The sequence below is a fragment of the Ruditapes philippinarum genome, unplaced genomic scaffold (genome assembly GCF_026571515.1).
Source record: "Ruditapes philippinarum isolate M1 unplaced genomic scaffold, ASM2657151v2 ctg1363_1_1_1_1, whole genome shotgun sequence".
Classification (NCBI taxonomy): Eukaryota; Metazoa; Mollusca; class Bivalvia; order Venerida; family Veneridae; genus Ruditapes; species Ruditapes philippinarum.
In genome coordinates this window covers 72,229-97,289 of record NW_026855186.1, presented here as the reverse complement: position 1 = coordinate 97,289, position 25,061 = coordinate 72,229, and the positions used below count along the sequence as shown (strand labels likewise).

Sequence of the window (25,061 nt, the reverse complement as noted above, 5' to 3'; positions counted from 1 at the left end):
TGAAAAATACAATGATGAAAAGTCACGATGTTTCGTATTTTCACCATCGTCTTTCGACTTTTCGTTATCATATTTTGACTTTTCCCCATTGTGGTTACTTTGATACGGCTTTTCATCATCGTACTCAAAACCTTTCATTATGGTAATTACGAGTTGTTACCATCTTACTTTCGATTTTTCATCACCGAGGTTTCGAAATTTCATCATCCTAGATTTGTCTTTACAGCAACTTACCTAAGACATTTCACAACCGCATTTGTCTATTTTTGAAACAGATATCAATTTTGAGTGTATTTTTGTAAAATGATAGTGATTAATTACAAATCATTTGCACGAACAATTAATATATATTTCCACTCTAACATGCTAACATATCATAATTAAAATATGTGTTGATTTGATTGAGCGTAGAAGTAATTTTCCTGACGTCATATGACGTGTAAGGACTCGTTTTTATGCTGTAATAATGCACATGATATCCCTATCTTTTTGATGGGGAAATGTAAAATATATCACGTTATTCTGTTATCTGCCTGTTTTTCAATCACTTAAAGTATAAATCTCTTCAATAATAGAGGTTATAAAAAACTCAAAGCAGTACTAACTTTGATACTTAAATAAATCATAATAAACGTAAAAACGATAAACAAAAATGTTTTTTATGGTTTTGGCCGATATCAAATAGCACTTCCATGAATCACCATTTGAGTGCGATCTGAGTATTATTATCAAGGTATCATTCGAATTGGTAAAACAAAACCCGCTGAAAAAGATATGTTATTAATATTTAAAATAAAACGGGACACGATGCAATTGCATGTCTCCTGCTTTTTTATAACTTCTGTCAGAGTATAATTTGTTTTATTCGTCATGACGCTCCTTGAGAAAACTATCATTTTTAGCTCAAAACTATTGATATCTCTTAGGCAATATGTGTAGCCTTGTCTGCTTTGACTGTAGTTACAAATGAAACCAGTGTGAGAACAAAAGGAAAATACAAGGCAAAAATGAATCTATATTATGATAAAATATGTTCAAATATCCAGCCAGTTCTTAAAGTATTAGAATTATTTTACTAGTTTATTTGGTGCTTTGAAAACTGGTGTATGTTATTTTCATAAATATATTGTTTTGATGTCGGCGATATGTTGATTTCTGTACCAGATATTTCACACCCTGAATAAAAAAGATAATAATATAATAATTACATAGAAATAAGGATTTTTTTTATGTTTCTTCAATGTCGATTTATGTGTAAATGTCTTGCTGGCATTGTAAATTAACTATCTCCACCTTAAAGATAACACAGCAATGTTTGCTATTTCTTAAACTTCATGAAATTGTAACAATATCTTCTATAATGTTCATTAAACTAGTATGAATACTCATTTCTTCTTTGCTGAGAAACGTCTCGAAAATATATGTTTCGGTGTAGCTGTACTTCTTTTGGACTGAATTGGTTTCATTGATTTTCCTTTGAACTCTGCTCCCAGTTTCGATGCATCCGGTCTTTTTGCCATGTCCACTTCTAGACAAAGCAATAATTTCTCGATCACTAACGGAGCCATTTTTAAATTTTTGACGGTTGGTTCCAGATGTGTTGTTGCAGAATTCTCCAAAAACTGTTTAATAGACTGTTTTGGTACATCAGAAAAAAGTTCGAATCGACTATTCGCTACTTCCAGGGTAAGAAGGGCAAATGAGTACATGTCTGCACATGCAACATACGTTTGACCGCGTAGAACTTCAGGTGCAAGATATTCCCATCCAGGAGTAACTTTTTCACAGTTCTCCATTGGAAGTTCTGGTTTTCTTGGCAAGCAACCACCAGTCATCTTTACGTCCCCTTTTTCAGATACCTGAAATTTTTCCAAACATTATATATTTCAACCTATGAAACAGTTTAATTTGTTCAAACTAGTAATTTACTGATTTGTGTAGGGTTCGTTTGCTTAAAGGGACTCCACTGAGGTTTTTTTGACATTTCGGAACTGGAAATAATTTCTCAATATTAATGTTTTATTTGATGTAGGTCTAGATCAATAACTTATTTGCAAATTTAAGATCATTTAATTTAGCTTTCACCGTTATTTAAACTTATTTTTCAGACTATTTAATTAGATTGTGAAGAAATGACCTAAAATTGAAAACGTTGCAACGCTTATCACTCAAATTGGGCTGAGAATTACACTTAAATATGATTTTCAATTAATTTCATTTCTTACTTTCGTATATATTTTTTTGTGTTTTTGTGTTAAAGTGTCAAAGTTGATCTGTTTAAGAAGATATTTTTTAGGGTTTGGACTTCAGTGGAGTTCCTTTAGTTCCTTTAAACAACTATATTACGTTCGTTGACCTATTACTCCCCATCATTTTTGGACCGTTTTATTTGTTTCTGCACATTGATTTGTCATTAATTTGGCTGAAATATATACTCTCATTTTCACTGGCAGAATACAGATATTTCAGGCAATATAAAAATTAGTTCCGTTATTATTATTTCTTTAAATACATGCTTATCATATTTTATCAACATCTATAACAATACTTTTACCAGATTGTCATTTGGTGTTATTGTTATAATATAAAATATACATATACTTTTAAAAGACAATTACCGTTACAGTGTCCTTGGTCAAATCCATATGGACCAATCCTTTGGAATGAAGATACTGTAGACCGGCAAGAACCTCTTGTAGAGTTTTTGTCGTATTCACTTCCGACGACATTTTCATGTATGTAGAAAGGGACGATAACTTTCCCGCGAATAGTAGTGCCGGTGTAGGTGTGTCTTTTTGATGGAACACCCCCAGAAACTCTGCAATGCACACATCAATGTGCATGAGACATCTGAAACATTTAAATTTGAGTTATAGAATAAAATAGAAAATGAAATAACGCTGGACTTATCACAAAATAAGATGCTGTGCTTATTGTTTACAATCGGCATGTTTACAAGTGTTACGGAATTATCAATAAAATAAATCAGTCAGCAAGGTAAGATATAATTACATTAAGTACAACATTAACGGTTTTATTTCTCGTTAAATGTTAAAACTGCTTGAAAGTTTCTTGCATTTTCTAGTATGAACGTTAATCAAACCAAGCTTGCAACAATTTTAAAGTTGGCGTTTTAGGACTTTTAAGTGATTCTATTCCTCTCTATTTTGCCTCTCTCGTACAGTGTCTATTGTTACTTGAACAAAGGTTAACCCATTTTTTACCTTTCCCTGATATCATTTCAGATGAGGATTTGCCTAACACTAGAGCGATTTCTCAATGTATTGGAACTCATCTCCATGGGTTAAAAACTATGAATAGTTGTTAATAGTTTATGTTAATGCTTATGAGTTTATAGAAAAGTGTTAGTTGATATTTAAAGCGGTATACACTTTGATCACTGTGTCTCTGTTGATCTATATTTTCATATTTCTTTGTATCATCGTCAGATGAATCATAGAAAAATTATACAAAAAGAAGAGCTTAAGGTTTCTTTACCGAATGCCCATTAGCAAATACTGAAAATATTCACATGTTGTATTTGCTTTTGCACACAATTAAAATGTCACATTAAAACTGCATATAAATGATAACTTTACCACTCATTAATAATTACCAAAGACAGAGTAATATAGTTTAAAATATTTTAAATATATAAAATTAAATCAAGATATCAAAATGACATTAAAGCTGATATACCTCAATTTTGCTATTTCATTTGGAATATTCTCTACATTCGTGTGGGTTGAATACATTTTAACAGCCACGTGCTGCCTTTCACTGCCTTTGGTTATTTCTCCCGAATGAACTGAAACATGTTAAATTGCAAAGCATGTATTTACACTCATTTCTTCTTATGACATGTTATTGTATCAATCTCATTTTATTATGTCTTAGTGTAACAACACAGAAATTATCGAAGATTTAGAAATATCTTTTAAAGGTTTGATCTGCTTTAACTTAAGTTAATATAAGAGTTTTAAGTGTTAATTAAAAAAATATGATAAAAAATATCAACAAAGAAAGGCGGCGCTCAATGGACGCAACCCCACATGACCCAGCAACAAGAACCAGCGGCAAGGAGTCCAGGCGGACCCCAACAAAAACAGGACAGGGCACAAGGTAGAGCACAAAAAAAAATCACCAAAGTGATAAATAGTTTGTAACCGACAAGGAACTTAAAAACAACAATTGATCGAAGACTCAGAAAAACTTTTAAATGTTATTCTATTGTTAATTATTACTTTTAAATAAAACGGAATAGTTTACCTAAGTGCCACAATCCATGCGGCAAATCTGAATCAACCGTATTTCGCTTTACAGATGCACTTTTCATCAAGTCTGCCATAGAAGGTCTTTTTAACAGCATTTTGTTTCTTGGCTTATCCTGAGGAACTTGGACGTGCATTTTGACATCTTTTTCTTCAAAATCACTAACAAAGAAATTATCCTCTCCATAATCTATCAGCTCTCTTCGAATCTTTTCTATTCTTACCAACATTTCTTCATATTGAGTTCTACATTTTTGTTCGGCCAAAATTTCCTTTTCGAACCTTTCAAGAAGAGTCATGTTTGAACTGATAAGTCCTGGAATTTTGGATTCTAACCTCTTAATGTAATTATATGGTCTTTGAAGGAAGTCCTTTACAAAAGATTCCAGGCGTTCATCTTTGTCTTTTATCATTGACTCATGGAGTTTTTCAGATCGAATTTGAGCAACTCTACCAGGATTATGTTTATAATCTCTCAGTTTGGTTTCATCATGCTTTTTTCTTATAGCTTTTGTCATGAACGATTTCAGCCTATGCGTTATTTTCTTTGGTACCTCGCTATCCAGTAGATCCTCTTCTTCAAAATCCTCAATAGATCGACATAAATTAGAAAGAAGTGCCATACTTGTTGATCTAGAAAGAGATCTAGTATCTTCACTTTGTTGTACATCGTGTTCAACCTCAGCAAGATCGCTTTCTAGTTCGCACAGGTTAAGTTTAGCTTCCCGAAATAGTTTTTTCTCAAGGGTTGGAATTATTTGTGCTTGTTCGTCCCATTCTTCGAGCAGGTCCGTAAGACGATCATCAAAAGCGGAATCAATGTGCCGTTTTATCCAAGACCATGTCCCTGAAGCATAGGTCAAATCAGGCAGCTCTCCTTCCTTTTCTCCCCATTTTGTTGTCAGCTTTGTTTTGGCTTGTGTGGTTTTTAAATAATTCCTTATCTAAAAATATATATATATAAAATGTTATAAATTCACAAGTCTTGAAAGTTCCGTCGTAAATGTCATTGTAAAGTTTTTTTTCTTTTTATAAGTGTCATTTTCAGCTTAATTAAGGTAAGTTATAGTGCACAGATCAAATGTAAATCAAAACATTCTGTGACAAACTCTTAAGGAAATGTATCACCGTTCTATAGTCCGAGCATAATAATACTTTTCGGATATTTACATAATGGTATTCTAAACACAAAATCATTAGAAGCTTTTGTAAGTTGTTAATGCTCAAGAATACAGTACTTAGTGTTGTTTAGTGTCCATCCTTAGAGAACATTAATTCAAATACCATTAGTTAAGAAGAGAACCCCTGCTAGTATTAATAACATGAGATGTTGCCATCTCTATTATTTCACTTGATTTTACTGAACAATTTCTTCTAACACGTATGCTTCTCCTTTTCCCAGAATCCTGAAAGTTGTGTATCAGGATCACACTCAAAGATGAGTGTTGCCTACAGCAGTGGTTAATACATGCAACCGTCCACATAATTTGACAGCAGCTTCGGCACAATTCAACATTTGTTTTTTAACATTGTCAAATTTAGAAATAAAAACTATTCGCAGATATTTCCATACGGTATTCATTATAGAACCATCAGTGAGACACTTTTTCTCATTAAAAAAATAATGATAAATTATCTAAACATTTATGAGCAAATTTGTCCTAAACAAGAAACAATTGTTTAACCTAGATTGAAGTTCTTACACAATCGGATGTTGTAAAGTTTGATTATTACAGACACCTATCGCATGTCAAAAATAAAACCAGACATCTTAGCATGAGGGTGATTATAAAGGATCAGAATTTTATAAATGAATAATGGAATTTTTCGGAGCCAAGAGAGTATATTGTTTCAAGAATACAACATGTAAGTGATACCGAACGATGATTGATCGTTGACACATTTAACGCCAACATTCAACACAAATAGCGTAAGGCTTGACATTGAAATATTAAAACGAGGGAACTCTTAATGCCGATAAACAGGGCTAAATAGTTCGGTTTAATTGACACTGTTTAAATTTTAGGTCCAAGTGTATACAGTTAGTAAACAGGTGAAGTCAAAATAAGTTTGCATTTTGACACGATCCATTTAAATTTTATAATTTACTTTGCATAAACGATTAATAACTTAAGTGACCAAAGGAAATTTCTATAAATTGTCATTGGAATTTACATGTTACGTTAAAATTTTAAAAATAGTGAGTCGGCCTTTTTTATATGCATGGCAGAATTTTATCTTATCTTATGTTTACAAATTCAAATTTCATCAATCGGTCAACAACCATTACAGAAATCTTTAAAATTTACAGCCAATTCAGTTCAACTTGAAAATGAAAAAATCACGATGTCAATTTATGTATTTCATTATTTTTATAGTCATATGTCATATAGACAAATGTTCTTTGAAATTATACAAAAATATATCTTTCGGTATGCAAATTCGTCTAGTGTAAATTTAGTTTGCTTAAAAAACAGAAACTAATTATCAAAGAAATCTACCTGATGACTAATGTCTTCCACAGCCACCTCCATTTCGTTGTAGAGTGACATTATAACAGAGTCTGCCTTTTCGCTAAGTATTTTCAACTTCGCCGACACTTGCTGGGTCTGTTTCTGTCTTTCCTTGTCACTCATCTCAAGAGTGTGAACCATTGTCTTCATGTAGTGCACACTTCTTTGAAGAACAGTCCCTATCCACCTTACGTTCAAAGATATTTCAAGGTTGTAAATAAATGCAAAACTTAAAAGCATACGTGTAAGACATATCTTCAGAAAACGATCAGTATGGAAGAAAATTATCTCTTTCTTTCGCCTTACAAATATATTCAATTTAAGAAATAAATCGGACACGAGTGAAAGCTTAAAATCGAGTCATTTGTCTTTTGGAAAAAAATGAAGAATGTTGAATTTCAATTTAAGTTGTTAATGAAATACAATATTTGTTTTACATAACGGCAAAAGAGTACAACCAAACCAGCATCCACTTTTGAAATATCTCATTCAAAACATTCGGTCAATATATCACATATGAACATGTTTACCTGAAATGATGAGAATTTAGGCAAACTCATTTTAGCTTATTTTAGTCGACTACTGTTTTGAAAATATATCATATGTGCTTTATTTTGTGGACTTATTGGCAACCACGTGTACATAAATTAATGCTTTTCTTACATTTTCACTATTTACACACACACTCACACACACAAACCTCGTTACAGATTAACCTTTCTTTGACATGAAAGTTGAGACTTTATACAATGGCAGCCGCTACTGGCATTAAACATAAAGAAATGACAATGAAGGTTGTGACGTTGATGAAGAGCGTGTACTTTAAAGACGTCTTTGAAAATGGCTTAGAAAGTTATTAGACAAAAACCATCTAAATGGAGCAAGATGGCTTTTAGTTTGCAGCTCATAAACAAAAGAATAGCAAAGGCAAAGTTTTGTTGTCAAAACAAACTTTAAACACAGCCAAAATGGCTACTCGGCGTTTTATAAGAACTGTTACTGACAACGAATTATCTTTAAGCCAAAGTGGAAGTGTTTTTATTTATTTTTCCGTTCTTAACCAATTGATATATTTTGCACAGTGTGTAGTTTGATACACAAATATTGAAGGATATTACAATATCAAAACTTTGCATTACAGTACCTGTAGGAAGCTTTTATGCGTTTGTCCAATGAAATTTCAACGAGTTTCATCAATCCATACATCAATGCGACATATTCATCAGTAATATATCCTTCATTAACGCTAATCTCTCTCTTAGCGTTGAATGTTGAAAAGAAAACTGCGTTAGATGAATCAAATTCTGGCCATGCCTTCTCAAGCTGTTTCAATGCATTTTCGCGCACGGCTTTCTTTGACTCTTGTGGCACCATGTCCCATCTGTTACAGACGAACAATGCCGCCTTTGGATTAAACTTCACAACGTCATTGCTGTTCCTTTGACTCTTGATTATAAGGCTCATTAAATTGACAATCTGTGCAATAGAAAATATAGTTCACCAGTTGTCGTTTTCTTCTTTGAATTAAATACAAAATTTACATGTTACATTGCAAAATCATTTTCCATAGGATACATATTGAAGCGTATATTGACTATTTTCACATTACATGTGATGTAAAGAAATATATGCCTGCCAATGAGAACCGCTTATATTAAAGGCTCATGTATATTTTAGAAAGTTTTAAAAACACAAAAACATATGCCATCTCCGATTAACTTGATTAATATGCCAACATTAATAAGTATATTATAAAGCATAAGCATTTGTATTTTCAACCACTATAATGTTTTCATTTTCATTTCATGTTCAGATATCTCATAGACGCAAATGCAGCACGTCTTAGAATTTTATCTTTATCTATTTCAATTTGCAAAATGTAATCGCAAAATATTCGTATCGTATCGCTTCCTAATCACACAGCTGCTTGCGAGACTTCAGAATGACGTTTTTAAATCACCTTGTTGAAGAGAGCTTTATTCCATTAATGTTATGAACACTTAACTAGCATGTATCCGCTATGCGTAAAAAATAAAAGTAAGTATATAAGGAAAATAAATATAGTATATCGCTTGTATAAACTCACCCTATCCTCCGCTATCCCTAGAGCATTGTCAGTCATTATGATGTATACAAAGCCAAGTATCTGATGAGATCTTATATATTCCATCAAATAGTTCTCTAGAAATTCATTTTCTCCAATTCCTGGGGTATCAACTAACACAAGACCGGACTGAAATGTGTAAAAATTACTTCAGATGTTTGTAAATTAAACACATTCTGTAGATATCATTCTGATTAATAACAAAACCATTTTTTCAAGTGTGATTTCAAATGTATCGAAACAATTCCATGTCAATAATATGTTGTTTTGAATCACAATTCGCATGTTTAATGCCTGGCCACTATAACACCCGGCCCACCTCTAAGCAAATGCATTTCTGTATGTAAGTACCCATACATGTTAAAACACACATTATTTAATTCATGTTCACTCAAAACAGAAGAAAAATTTGCACACGATCAAAAATTAAGTTTACTCGGAATTGAATTAAAACTTTATTTCATGTGCGATTTTAGTCGGATTTCATTTTAAAAGCTTTGCATGTTTGGGTCATTTTGCGTAATAAAAATGGCGATTCTGGAAAGACGAAGTCTGCAAATGTTGTAAATCATGCACACAAGTTATAAGTCCAGACGAACATAAAATGTAGATAAAGTCCAGTCCTGTCAAGTCAAAATACATCAGTTTGAGTCATTTTAAGCAAATAACTCGTTTAAGCAAGTTATAGGTGTAGATAAATTATGACATACGAAAGGATAAATTTGACAAAGAAAAAGTCGACAAATAACAGCACTACAGATTCACTACGCAGTGGCTGTGTTTCATTTATTACTCACATAAAGCAATGTAATGGGTAGATAAACTTGAATTTCAGCAACTTCGTGATCTTCTTTCCTTGCTTTATATACATCTTCTTCGTCTTTGCCTTTTGTTGCATGTGAAAAATATGCTCTCTGTTGGAGTTGTTGTAGTCCTTCTTTATCTAGATTCGGAATGGATTCTATCTTTCCATTTTTGTATACTACATTGGCGCATTTATAAGGCTTGTATCTAATGACTGTTATACAAGACGTACAAGGAAGCATGTGTGAAGGTAGGATTTCTTCACCGAGTAATAAGTTCAGAAGACTAGATTTTCCCGCCGACGATTCACCTGTAAATGCACAAAGATATGAACAGTAAGTATGGCAGATGAAGATACGACTAATAGACAGGTTTGTTACGACGTTAAGGCTTAAATGTATATAATTGTACTAACGCAGAATCAAGCTGTTTACCTGTAGTGATTGGAATACATTTAATTAAATTAAATATGTTTGTTTGTATATAATAAGTATCATATGTGCATTTATATTGACCTGATTATGCTGAAGTTTTCAAAATACAATGGAGAAACATAATACGAAGTTTTGAGTTTCATAACAAATACAAATGTAATACAAATGGCCAAGGAATTTGATGCTGAATAGAAAGGCATTGCTTCAAAATGCAGTGTATCAGTGATAATAGTTCTTATATCGCATATTCTAGCCCTGACTGATCACAGATTGGCCGCGTATTACATAGATATGTCATAACATGTAGCTAAACTTTAAGCTTGTAAAATTAATTTCAGCATGTTCGGACCAATAAACACGCACATATAAGACCAAACACACTTTTAGATATGTAATGTGTACTCGTATATGAAAAAACATATTCAGATTTACTTTTGTTTGTTTGTTTGTTTGTTTTACGGTGTATAAGTCAACAAGCGAAGAGAGGAACGACCAAACTTCTGTAAGTGAACTATACAGCTTACTGACTAGAAGTAATTCAAAGTCCATGTCGTGATTCTTACAGCGTTCTCCAATATGTAGTTTGAAGAAAGACCAGAATTATCATGACATTCAAACCCAAATATATGAACCGATGCGGTTTTTTCCTTTTCACGATTTATATTTTATTTTTCAAAATATAATAGTATCAATCCAAACCTGAAACAAGTAAAACGCATTCTTTTTCTTTAAGACTTGTTAGGCGGAGATCACAATCGAATCTTATATCATCGGTTGTTCCATCCTTGTTTAGTAAATCTTCCACCAGCTCTTGGCGTTTTGTAGTTCGAGTTGCACTTTGTGTAAATATGTTCTTAACATCTTTAATAATACGAGATAAGTTCTCCTTTTTAAGGGCATCTCTTTTCCCGAGTTCTTTTATCTGAACATCCATCTGTGAAAGCATAAATGTTTCAACTACAAAATTAACTTCTGACATTGAACCTTTTTTTCGTGAGTCGGCAACGCTTTCAACTGATGACATGATTATAGATAAATGATACGCAAACCACACATGTTATTCAACTTACTATAATAATAACAATAATAACTGTCCAAACAACTTTCTGCCAAAGTATTTACAATTATTCTATAAATTAAAAAGTGTGTTCTGTCCAATCTTGTATCGTAAATAAAATAAAATTCAGTAAATTGTTTAAGCTTGAAGAAGTGAAAAGATCTCTGTGCTTAAATGTATATTAAACACTTCATCTTTGTTAGATTGCTCATGTATTTCATCAACACGTGAACACTTTTCGCAGGTTTCATTAAAACTGTTGTATGAATATATCAGCGGGTGTAACCGAATCATGAATTTGACTATTTTATTCATAAATACTTACTTCTTCATTCTTCATAAGTTAATCGTAGACAAAGTTTATGTGACATGGAACAAGGCTAAGGAACACGGCAACAACTGTTATCATAATAAGAAAAACCTATCATTGTTGTTACAATAAATTGATAGTAAATACTTGTTTCAAAAGTGTTCTAAATCCAGTTGTAAACGTAAACTTTTACTACCTTGTAACAAACTCGTACCAGGCAATTATTACCTTTGCATTTGTAAGATACAGTCATATTAAACTAAATATGTGTACTAGGATTATAAAATTTTCTTAGAGGATAAAGTCTGTAACATCATAATTATGCATTACCTTTTCTTTAAGATTGCCTTCATTTGTAAGCTTCAGGTGACATTTAAGTCGTGTTTGTATTTCATCAACCGACTCAAGTTCATCAATATCGATACCATAATCTTCAGCCAATTCCATAGCTTCCAGTGCATCTTTCAAATCATTTATAGCCTCCAGCGTTAAAGTTTGAACATTTTCTGCTTCGACTTCTTCAGCTTGTGTCTGTTCATCTTCATCTTCATTAATATCGGTGAAAAAAGCTATCTTTTTACCACCAATTTCTTCTTCATTCATTTTTTCCGTATTTCTGCCGGTGTTTGTTAACTTAGCACATTTGTTCCATCTAAACTAGGCTAATCCTGTACCAAGAGAATGATCAGCAAAGTATTTATATATATTAGGATGCATCATAAAATATGTAAATTTGCAAGTAGTGATTCATCTAAGTTTTATAGGGTAATCATTTTTAAAGACATAAATCATAGAATGGCTGAAATAACGAGTAAATGTGTAAGACGAAATCGATGAAGGTTTCAGAAAACAACCACTCAAATATAGAGAGATTAGAAAATTGTCAAATTCTCGGAAAAAAAAACAACATTTAAATAGATGGTATGAAAGGACTACTTAATAATCTAAACGTGAAAAAAATAACAATCCATTAGAACGTACTTAAAGATTGCGTTGCATTAGAATAACATAAGAATTTACGACCATTTCTCTGATTATTTATTTTAAATTCAAATTGTTAATCCACGCATGAATGCCTGTAAATTTTTGATGATTTGTATAATGGACTTTTCGGTTATCGATTTACCATTTCAAAAACAGTTTAGGCAGTGCATGACATATGGAAACTAATAAACCAGCATTTTACTATTTCAAAATGAGTTTAGTTATTTAATGTTTTAAAGATCAAGATTAAACTTACCTTTTTATAAGTTCCTGTTGTGGAGTCATTATATCAGGTTACATAACTGTCCTGCGATAACAAAGTTATAATGAAACTTGCAAGAGTATGATCAATTTACGTAGAAAATTAAATTGTTCAATATCACAATAACTTGAAAATACAGCAGATTGTACGTATAATATCCAGTTAAATGTACTACAACAACTTCACACGAAACATTTGAAAAATTAAATTGGCGTTGGCATAACTATTTTTATATCCAAAGCCATCAAAAACTCAATACTTAAACAATAGTCCTTCGTTATATGAATTATAATCTCGCCGTAATCATTTCATAGCAAGCTATTGTAATTTAAGTATTGAAGGATCTTTTTTTTTTGTATTTGCAGTTCACTAAAGAATACTTTACCATTATATTTAAACTTCCGGATCGATATATCTGTACGCCGCATTCATGTTTTGTGCGTAGTATAAATGTCGTATATCCTATTAACTACGAGTATAGGTGTTTTGTGGTTCATATAAATTTTGTATTATTATGTCTAGGGTCAACAATTTTCAATTTAGTTTATAAAATGTTTTTTATTGCAAAATTACTAAACAGGCCGCTGAAACAAATTATAAGATATCTGGAAAAAGTGGTGATCCCTCAGAAGCAAAGATAACAACAAAATCAAATGAAACTTTTCAGACTTGGTCTGATTAAGTCTGTACTTGAGAGATAATTTTTTCACACCCCAGCACCGGCACAATCGGTATACCGTGCTAACATTCTTGAATCAATTATCCAGGAGGACCAGAAAATATATAACAACACTGAAGTGAAAATTTCGCACACATCATCAAATTACATATATTGTATCATTCTATAAAGTTTTCAAGTACTTCTTAAACATATGCTCAGTTTTAAATTCGCACTTTAAAGGACTATTACGACATACATAATTACTTTTCACGGTTGAAACATCATAAAGTCATACATATTATAAATTTACATATAACACATCAGGCGTCCAAGATTTCAATTACAAGCAATACTGAAATGTATTTCCACTTCTTTGCTGCTGCTGCTGCTGCTGCTGCTGCTGTTTTTGTTGTTGTTTACATGTAAATCGCGAAAAAAATGAAATTCTTACCTTTCAGCCGTAATTTAAAATTGCTTTTCACGGTTGACTAATTTCAAAAACCGACACAGGTAAAATACTTTAAAATGGATATAATCTCTAATCCTTTACAACTTTGCGCGTTCATATTGTATTTCAAAATACCATAAAAGCCAGTCCCTTACCCTATTAAAACTAAATTCCAGTATGCAATTATGCCGTGAATTTAAGTTAGGCGATAAACATATTGCGTTTCCTAAATCGTCAAAAGAAGTAAATTAAGCAACAAAGAAAATTAAGCAATTCATACTATACGTGTTATATTAGTTTCGCAGTTTTTAAGGTTATACAAGTGAGAAATAATAAGCGCGGGATACATTACTTATTTCCTTTACAAGGAAAGTGTACTATTACATATATCACTTTTTATGCTTGGAACGTATTTTGATATTTCGAAATGAGAGTTCTTCACTTCACTGTTATTATACTTTTCTGGTCTTTCGAGGTCATTGATTCAATTTTTTTTCAAAAGTATTGGAAATTGAGTTCCACCCAAGCCGGTGCTAGGGTGCATGAGAGATGTTGCACTTTTTCATCATTCTTCATGTACAGACTAAATCAAACCGAGTCTGATATTTCCGTGTAATTTTGTTGTGAGGATAACACTTTATATAGATTTGTTTTACATTTTGAATAATATTTGTCCGACACGGTATTTTCTATATTGTATGCATCTTTATCATTACATCCATAACATCCTCCAACAGGAGATGATTCATTAACAAATAAATGAGCCTAATCATGACAAAACCATCATAATGCGTTTGCTACCAGCATGGATCCAGACCAGCCTGCGCATCCGCGCAGTCTGATCAGGATCCATGCTGTTCGCTTACACACTCTATAACAAGTAGAGAAACCGATAGCGAACAGCATGGATCCTGGTCTGGATCCATGCTGGTCGCAAACCCATTGTGTTGGTTTTGTCGTGACACGGCTTAAATAATATTTAAGAATTTTACATAAACTAACTTGAAAGCATGTCATGCGAAAGAAAATCGGTTTGGACCTTAGACCTTGAACACGTTTATATTTCTTATATAACCATTGTGAAACAGGCTTTTAAATGTAATGATTTCTTTTTATTTCTTTATAGGAGGTGGCCGCTTAAGTGTGAAAGCTATTAACAGTCAATTACGATCATCTGACTTCATTTATAATCAAGTGTCTTTAAAAGACAGAAAAGATTTAAAATAAACATAATATGTTCTAAACACGTGTACTTTGAAAACGAGACAAAAATATCAATTGAAATGTAAAGACTGCACTGAATAATTATGCATCATTGCATGACAGTAAACGATCCTTCTTTGTATTTGAGACAAGTTAACCGTAATATAATGTAATGAATGCAGTTATTTTAAGTTATATCTTCACGTAACAAAGGTTTGTCATTGGCAGGCTAAAATTACGATCTTCCTATTATCTTGTTATTGGTCTTCCTATCATTAACATAAACCATTTACATGTAGTATGAAAAAAAAATACAAATTTGCGGAGATTAAACGGGTGCAATACTTTTTGCTTTGCGAGAAAAAAAATGCTGAGGTATAGGTTTATTCAGGCAAGTCGTCAAGGTGAATCGATCACCGCAATATGGCCAAAATATTAGTTTAAATTGGAGTGAAAACAGACATACAAAGAAGCAAAAGTTTGAAATTAAATTGATTAAAAGAGATTTAAAAAGTCATATTTATTTCAAAAAGTGTACATAATATTAACGATGAATTTTCATATTTGAAATCATGTTTTTTATTACAATTATTATAATACTGCACGTTTGTAACGTCCCTTTTTATTGGATAATTGAGACGTTTATATAATCTTATACACAGCTACTAGCAATTTAAGAATTAATTCCCGTTTGTCCTCAAATAAAGTAATTATATTGTTTAATAAATCCGTTATTAAAAATGTTGACAGGTTATATGACCATGTATATATGTATATATGTTTTATCAATATATGATCTTACAACCGTTTATACTGCCGAGCCATATAACCTGACCATATAACCTATCAGATACTTTAGAACTAACAATAAGCAGGATAGGACATTAAATTCAACTTCTTGATCCGCTTTACATTTATCTTACAATTTTTCTGTATTTACACACAAAAACCTACTTCCTTCTTCGGAAATTGTAGCTTTACCTGTTATAATTGACCTTTTTCAAACATGTTCAACTTTTCCTCATACCTGTGCATCTTTTACTCGACAAGATACTAATAGTAACATATCATGATAAAGTTACAACGATATTAGCCCTTGATTATCCATTATACATCAACGTTTATACTTGTTACAGGATACCTATTATAGTAATATGATATCGTTCCACCATTTAATTTAATGTTCTTGTTGACTTTATAAACAAGGGACAAGAACCTCTTGAAACTTTTGTAAAACCATTATCACGCTTCTACCCCTTTGAAATCAGTGACGTTTAGATTATACTCAACAGAGCGGCACACATTTATTGGTAAGTACAATTTAATGTCCATATACACAGAATGAATTGAAATGTTTTTAAATCCGAAAAATGATAAAAAGTTAACAACATTGAGAAGTATAAAGAAAGGGAATCCTTAAAAAACGTCAAAACGGCAAAATTGAAAAAAGTGCAGATTCCGTTTGACTGAGCCTGCTAATGGACGGTAATGGAAAGTGGGAGGTACCCGCCCAGGCGTCTAGCACCATCCAACAATTAAACAGGAAAAATTTCAGTCTTCGGAAACATCCTCGGATGTGTTCATACGGTGGTAAGTTCCTTGACAGTGTAAAATGTTAAACGCATTTTACATATAATGTTTTCTCCATTTAACGTTATTCTTTAATCTCGCATTAATGAAATAAAATATTTTGAAGGCGATGTCAAGTCTAAGGTCATATCAACTAAACAAGAACTGACAAAAATATGCCTAGACGTGGTATTTTGACATTGTATTACTCTTACTTTTACTGTAGATCTGTTTTTGAATGTGAATTTGAATGTCTCTTACATGGATGACGGAATTGGTGATTTGACATAACCATCGATATACTTTTATAAAATTATTAACCTTAAAAGTCCTAGTGTGACCTTGAATCTTTCAGCTACAAACTCATCACATATTGTTTAAAAGAACTTACATTTGTTATTACAAAATCTTTCACTGAATGACAAAAAGACCTAGACTAGACATGGCTATCAATGCACTGTCGTATCATTACTTCTGACATTCAAGTATAAACTTGACGTTTAAGCTGCTATTTTTTCATTACTTATCATCTTAATAAGCAGCATATTTATCTATAGTTATTATAAATGAAAAGCTATACTCAAATGAAGACAATCTATTCACATTCGTCAAATTTGACATACATATGTGACCTTGAACTTTGAACTTGATACCTGACCCCTATGGGCGACACATTATCATCAGGTCCTACACATTTATGCCAAATAATTTTTAAATTCATCCAGGAAGTTCATATAAAACTACAAGTGTTACCTTGATATCTGATTCATGCTTGCGACACATAGTCATTATGCCTAACAAATTTATCCTAGTAAATTGTTTAAGAAAAAAGATATCATAAGTTTTGATCTACAAGTCTGACCTTGACCTTTGAGGTAGTGACCTGATTCTTGCGCGAAAAAACATTGACATTATGTCCAACACATTTATGCATAATCATTTTTAAATCCATCCATCAATAACAGAATTGTTGACCAGACACTAGCCTGGGTTCCAGTCTGTCGATTTTCTATAGTTCTGCTTGGCAAATCGACATTGATACTGTCAAAACGACGAACGAATATGGAATAGTGCATATGTTTTAAATAAAGCAAAAACAAATGTTTTAAATATTAAATAAGCAAAAACTATCAACGCCTAAATCCCAGGTTACCGGACATGTACAACAGTGCTTTCTCTTTTACATAACACATTACCCCCAATGTGCCAAACAGTTATACAAAATTATTACAAAATCAACCCATAAATGAGTTATTAAGCGGACATTCCATTTAGAGATAATAAAAATATTCTTTAATAAATTTAGATAATGAAATAAAAGCCGTCAAAGGGAGACAACTGTATCGAAACAGTAGACAGAACCAAAAGGAGATAACTGTATTGAATTAAACAATGTCATAACTGGCTATAAGGCGAAAAAGTCAGCTTTTATTTTAATGTCTCGAAATCAAGTCAGAAGATTTTGGTGTCCTCTATAAATTATTTTTCTCTTAAAATGTTCATTAACTTTTCAAGGGTAGGGAACATAGCTCGGTAAATGAAATAAATATAGTAGTATTTCATGTCATAGAAATGGGTACGTACACAAGGAATAAAAACTAATGTATAACGAATGTAATGTTTATTGAAATCAATAGTGTTCACAAAAGAAAGACTCATGTATGTCGAAGATTTGAAAATAATATCTACAAAGTAACATTTATCAAATTTGAAACACAGAAAGATAAAATCATTGATACAGAGAGAGTAAATAATGAGAAATTCATAACATAATTAAGTCTGTTCATTAGTCGCATCTATCTATTTTTCTTGTTTATCCCGCTTATAATATAAAAAATCACGAAACAAACATACGCAAACAAACAAACAAAAATCATACATTCATCTGTTTTATCTTTCTACAGTAAAATTCTAATGCGTACAGTGCTTTAAATAAAACAAATGTTTAAAGAAATGAAAAATATGAAATACAGATTTTATAAAACACATGCCAATGAAAGTATGCTATAAACTTTTATATTCCCTCGAAGTGGTTCAACAATGTACATGTATATCAATCTATGGTCAGATTGAGCTGAAATGATTGCACATATTACATAAAATAACATCACCACTTATAAGACAAATCATAAAAATATTGTGATAGGCAATGTAAATGTTTTATGCTAATAGATATTGATATATACATTGTACATAGAATGCGTAGGAGGAAAACATGTCAATGTACTAACACAACCCAAAATGTAATGTTAACTCGCAATGTAATGTTGTTTAAACTCCCTAACTCGCAATGTAATGTTGAGTGAACTAACAATATAATGGTGTGTAAACTCAAAATGTAATGTTGTATAAACTTAAAATGCTATGATGTGAAAACACACAATGCAATTTTGTGTTAACTCACTACAATGCTATGTTCACTCACAATTTGATGTTGTGTAATCTAACAAAGTAATGTTATTTGAATTTACGATGTTATCTTGTAATCACAATTGCAATGTCAGTTGACATTTACAGAAGGCATGCAATTTACTTGGTTTTTATGTGCATTTGTAATATAAAACGAATTACTTAAAAAGTCTGATAGTGTTTATCCTATATTTAAGATTTTTCCTTCTTATCCCAATGATGATGGGAAATACATGAACTCTTATTTACCTACATATCTAAATGTATTACTTGAGAAATATTAATGTGTGTTCTTTTCACATTCTCTCGGCCTTCGGAAAACTTCCCCCGGTGTGTGCATTCCGGGTCTTCGTCCAGTTACCTCTTTTCCAAAGTCTCCCTTAAGGCTATCCAGCATTTCTATCACGACGTGCATGTTTGGTCTATCGTCTTCTGATATCTGCACACAATGTGATATCAATTTTATCGTACCTTCCGTTAAACATGCACTAATATGTGTGAGCAGGTGAAGCATTTTCTCAGGATTTACTCGTTCCGCAAAATCTTTAAAAGTGGACTTTCGCTGTTCTTGAAAGGCTTTCCTCTCACATAACAATTCATACATAAGTAAGCCATATCCATATATATCAGCTGATGTTATATAGAGCTCTTTTCTCAAAACTTCGGGTGCAAGGTAGACAAAGTCAGACACCTGGTTCTCTTTTTCAAGCGGTAGTGTTGCATGCCTTGGAACACAAGCCCCAGTCAAGCGAACCTCACCAGATTCTGTTACCTGTGACATATAATCATTGTCATGAAATTGCTGTTTTATGACACATATGTTCCGAAAAGAACATTTAGAATGTGACTATTAGATTTAATACAAATCTTCCCACAGTTTAAGTAAATTCACTCGGAAATTAATTATGTTTTTAAATTGAATCAATTCAGAAGATTTTATTATTTATTATCCGTGAAGGTAAATGATATATGGAAGTCGAAATATTATTTTCTCGGTCATTTTCATACAGTTGATAAACATTTGAAGTTTTAAAAATGTTCGTTTACGGTAAATAAGTTAAAGCATACTTTTAAGGGAGCGTTAGAGATGACTGACCTTTAATTGTTCTTGTGAACAAACTAAATAAACAGAGCTAGCAATTTCATCCTTTTACTTTTATCGTGTTGCTCCGAGAGACTATACCCCTTTTCAGACTTGAAGCAAGCAATATATATGATTAACTATCAGTATCAATAACTTTACTTACCGTGACAGTGGACTTTTTCAACTCCATGTGAACCATTCCTTTAGAGTGTAGATAATGTATCCCATTTGCTATTTCTCTAAGCAATCTTGGAAGACAATTTTTGAAATTTGCATCTTCAGCTGCATATCGGTTCAATGGCAGTAAATGTCCATCAAATATATATGCAGGGGTGACAGCCTCGGTATGATGAATACCTAAAAACTCTGCTAAGTACACGTCCTTGTTAAGAAGACATCTGAAAAAAAAATCATAACATAACTGCTATTTAGTTTTAGATATCACAAACGTATTAAAAAAGCAATTTTTTTTGGCTTAAGGGGATGTTGTTTTGATGGAGCAGCATTGTCAATGGGATATGATATTAAATTAAAAACATTTTTATCATAGCCCATAGGAAAATGCTCGTTTGCCGTATAGCGAAATGAAAGAGGGGAATATTTATTTTCTTGCATATCAGACAGGATTATCTCCCGTTAACACCGGTGCTAGAAAACCCTGTCTTACACCCCCATGTAAGACAAGTCACATACTTTAAATGACGTCATTGCCGCGCGCCTTTTATGAATGAATTGCGTTCTAAGCATGACGTCATTTTACCGTCATAAATGAAGTTTGTAAGTTCATACGCTACAATAAGAAAAAAATACGTAATGAAAATATCTGTTCCGAAAATAATTGATATTTAATATGCAAGAAAAAAAACATCAAACAATGGCTGTCGGTACAGATGAGAATATCTAGCACTCGGGTAACTGTTAGGCGGAAACTCGACAGAGCCTCGTTACCGCCGTAAACAGTTACCCGCGTGCTAGATATTCCGGTCTGTACCAGCCAGTGTAAGATTCTTATATCATAAATCATTTGGAAAAGATAGAAAATATATGCTTACCTCAACTTGGCAACCTCTTGGAAAGTGTGGCTTATTCCGGACGAGGGCATGTACATTTTAATTGAAACTGGTGTTGCTTTTCCGTCTCTTTGGAGAGTGCCTTGACGAACAATTGTCCAAAGACCTAGTGGAACAGTTGTTACTACTTGACCTTTATTTGAGGAGCCTCCTGTTACAAGCTCGCTGAATCGGAATGTCTGTGCAAGACTCTGTCCAGCAGGAGTATCTTGTAATACTTTTAATTCGTTTGATTTAAAGTCGTTGACAAATATGTAACCTTCACCATAGTTCATCAGTGATTCTTTAAGCCTCTCTATAAGGACCATCATCTCTTCGTACTTATTTGCGTCTCTTCTTTGTGTTACCATCAAATTCTGAATAGAGTTGAGAAGTTCCACATTGGTGTCAATGATGCATGGAATGCGTTGCTCTAATCTCTCTACAATGTCTCTTGGACGTCGCATCAACTGGTCAACAAGCTTTGTCAACAAGCCAACTTCTGATTTGTCTTTTGGTCTGTTTGCCAAAAGTTTCGACATCAATTTTTCCGCCCTCTTTCTGGCCCAAGCTTGGGTGTCTTTTTCAAACTTACCTGCTTCTCTTCGATATTTCATTTTCTCAAAAGGGTTGTTTGTAACCCGATGCTGCATATGCAAAGCGAGCTTCAAGGGTTCTTCAATCATTTGCCCTCTAGGAAGAATAACAGACAGCCTGCGAGCTTTTAAATCCATTGAACCAGTAGATGACTGCGTCGATCTTAAGTCATGTTCAACCTTTGCGATTTCATCTTGCAAAATTCCAAGTTTTGATTTAATATTTTCAACAATTTCAGTTTCAATGCATGAAACTTTGCTCTCTTCGTCATCCCAGTCTTCAATAGCGTTACATAATCTGTCGTAGAAAGCATCATCTACACGCTGTTTTACCCATAGCCAATGATTAACGTCCGTAATTTTTTCTTCTAATTTTGGAATTTCGTCTGGTTTCCAAACCGAACATAGGAGAAATTTTGCCTGAGGGGTGGAGAGATATTTTTGCACTTCTCGAACAATATGCTCACTACGTTCTGCTATATCTGCCAGAAGTTCACTTACAACTGTATTGGACCGTTCTTTTAGGTTTTGAAGCCTCATTTGCTGCTTTACTGCCCGTTCTTGATGGTCTCTTTGTGTCATGTCTAGTCTTGTCACGGTTGTCTTTAAGAAGTGGTTTAACCTCTGTAAAACCGTTTCGATCCACCTGAAATAAGATGTACAATGGTATTGACTTGCTTTTTCGTACAACTCACTCGATAAATATGTATCAGTTCGGTAAGTAGCTTATCAACATTGACATGAGATATTACATGAAATTAAGTGTTTGTATAATCTTTACAGGCTGAAAGAATCTGATAGAATTTAAAAAAACCCAGATATTGTGTTGTTTTGTTAGCATTCCTTTTTAATTGCTTGTTGACTTTGTTAATCAAATGTTAAGATATTTTGTTGAAAAGATGTGAGCAAAATACATATACTTTATTTGAGCCCTACTTGTAAGAAGCCTTGATTCTCCTATCCATGGCTAGTGAAAACAGATTGCTAATAGACGAAAGCAATGTTTTGTAGTCATCATTTACGTAGTCCGGGTGCGCGGCAACATCTCTTAACGCTGTCTTTGTCGAAAAGAATACTGTCATAGATTCATCAAACTCTGGCCAGTATTTTCCGAGCTGATCGAGGATATGCCGTTTGACCTTCTCTCGACCTTCTTCTTGTACCGCATCAAATCTGTTTGCCAGAAATAACGCAGCCTTCGGATTGAATTTCAAAGCTTTGCTGTTATTCTTCTGTTGCTCAATTATCATTTTCAGCAAAAGTAGTAGCTGTAAACGAATATGTAAATTTACGTACTATATCTTCTTTCTTAACACAAACGTACCTTTTATCATAATTAAACTTGAAAATATCATGATATATTTATTAGAAAGTAGGCACAATCACTATCGATCAACTAAGTTGTAAAAGGACAATACAGTATTATCTACTGTTTAATACTTGTTTTATTTTTGATGGAAAGTAAACTGAATCAAAGAATCATGTTGACAACCATTCGTGCTTTAGATAATGACACTATCCAATCATTTTACACGTGACGTAATAACTTTGTAGACTTACTCTGTCTTCTTGTACTCCACCTGCGGAATCTGAAAAGATGATGTAAATAAACCCAAGGATCTGATTGTTTGATATGAAGTCCATCAAATATTGTTCAAGAAATTCATTTTCACCTATACCTGGTGTGTCAGCAAGAACAATTCCACACTGCAATAAACAAGTACACACTGTACAGTTTGAAGAACATAAACTCAAAAATATAAATAAATGTATTCAACAGCTTTATAGATTAATAAAATAAAAATATCTTTATACATGTATACATATTTGATTTTTTTTTTCGTTTAGAAAAAATGTGTCATTACATGTGTGTCGGTTTATTTCATTTTAAATTTGCTTAATCATTTTGATATAAATATTGAACTTCTTTAAAAGAGATTTTTTCTTAACAAGGCAAACTTTGTTTTTACCTTTAGAAATTCGAGTGGCAAATAGACTTGTACTTCTTTCACGTTATGACCTTCTTCTCTCTCTTTTCCTTTCATGAATGTTATTTCATATAACCTTTCCATTCCTTCTTTGGCAAGATTTTTAATTACATCTACTTTTGATTTCGGGCCTCCGTAAATGATTCTAGCTTCTTTCTGCGTTCCATATCTTAGTGTTGTTATGGACGACGTACAACTGCACGTGTGTGTAGGTAGAAATTCACTTCCTAGAAGCAGGTTCAAAAAGCTTGATTTCCCGGCTGAGGTTTCACCTGAAAATATAGGGAGAAAATACAGTAAGTTATTATTGAACGGGATAAATAAGATAAATTGGGAGGTTTAGTTCATATTTAGTCATCGCCATGACAAATAGTAAGAAACCAACTATAGTTTCTATATGTAATGTATTATTAAGCTGAATCAAAGTGAACTTTATTCGAACCAAAGAAAGAAGTTTATCAAAAATAATAATAAAAAAGTAATAATAATGTTATACAGATATTATGTTTCATAAACACACATCATTTATATGGTCAGTTACATATAATTAATACCTCATGAAAAGTCAAAGACCAGAAAATAAATTTTAAACATATTTTTCACTTTTACATCATGCGAATGCTAAGAAAATCTGTATTATCACGGATTTCTTAATTTTAAGCCTTCTATATAATCTTGTTTTAACAAGCACATACCTGCTACAAGTATCACGCTTTCCTTTTCTTTCAGTCGTTCAATGTTTGTCTCGCAGTCTGCAAGAATGTCACCTGAAGTTTGCTCTTTCTGTAATAAATCTGTGACAAAATCAGCTGCCATTGATACATCTTTTGAGCCAATGATCTGCACGAGTTCCTCGAACATTTGGATAAGACGGAGACGCTTTTTGTCATTTTCCTCACTTGTTCTGATCATGGCATCTTGTACCTATATAAATAAAATATTAAAAATACGTGAAAATCGTGAAAAACTGTTATTTTTTATTTTATTAGTTTTGCTTAAGTTTTTATTATATATTTATTTTAACATTATACGGTATATCTTAACATAAATAAAATGTAAACAAATGAAAAGAACAGATTTTAACAAATAATAAAAGTTTCATTCACTCTTTATGCACAAGAGAATACTTCTCTAGATAACTTATTTATCTTAAACAGATATTTTGTGATTTTGTTACCAAAAAGCAAATGTTCGAACCATTCCTTTCTTCTACAGTATAATTTATAAAGAACATTTCTTTTTTAAGTGCGGACAAAGTATCTCCGAAATGAAAAAAGATAGAAAGCGGTCGCGAAATCTGAGTTTAATGTATTTT

General features: G+C 32.4%; 1 protein-coding gene across 1 annotated transcript in view; it reads right to left on the bottom strand.

The window, feature by feature from the left end:
* Window positions 1–601: 601 nt before the first annotated feature.
* The window catches only part of LOC132742386 (uncharacterized), a 32,825-nt gene continuing 8,365 nt past the window's right edge, over window positions 602–25,061 (bottom strand). Inside the window, exons 2-18 of the mRNA XM_060730778.1 lie at window positions 24,442–24,670; window positions 23,729–24,018; window positions 23,319–23,465; window positions 22,695–23,026; window positions 21,166–22,404; window positions 20,277–20,511; window positions 19,313–19,801; window positions 11,824–12,150; window positions 10,826–11,060; window positions 9,686–10,002; window positions 8,871–9,017; window positions 7,929–8,260; window positions 6,773–6,971; window positions 4,270–5,215; window positions 3,700–3,808; window positions 2,619–2,850; window positions 602–1,859 (exon numbers count right to left, since the gene is read on the bottom strand). Coding sequence (XP_060586761.1) covers window positions 1,386–1,859; window positions 2,619–2,850; window positions 3,700–3,808; window positions 4,270–5,215; window positions 6,773–6,971; window positions 7,929–8,260; window positions 8,871–9,017; window positions 9,686–10,002; window positions 10,826–11,060; window positions 11,824–12,150; window positions 19,313–19,801; window positions 20,277–20,511; window positions 21,166–22,404; window positions 22,695–23,026; window positions 23,319–23,465; window positions 23,729–24,018; window positions 24,442–24,670 — 6,279 coding nt within the window. The 3' untranslated portion in view covers window positions 602–1,385. The remainder of the gene's footprint in view (window positions 1,860–2,618; window positions 2,851–3,699; window positions 3,809–4,269; window positions 5,216–6,772; window positions 6,972–7,928; window positions 8,261–8,870; window positions 9,018–9,685; window positions 10,003–10,825; window positions 11,061–11,823; window positions 12,151–19,312; window positions 19,802–20,276; window positions 20,512–21,165; window positions 22,405–22,694; window positions 23,027–23,318; window positions 23,466–23,728; window positions 24,019–24,441; window positions 24,671–25,061) is intronic.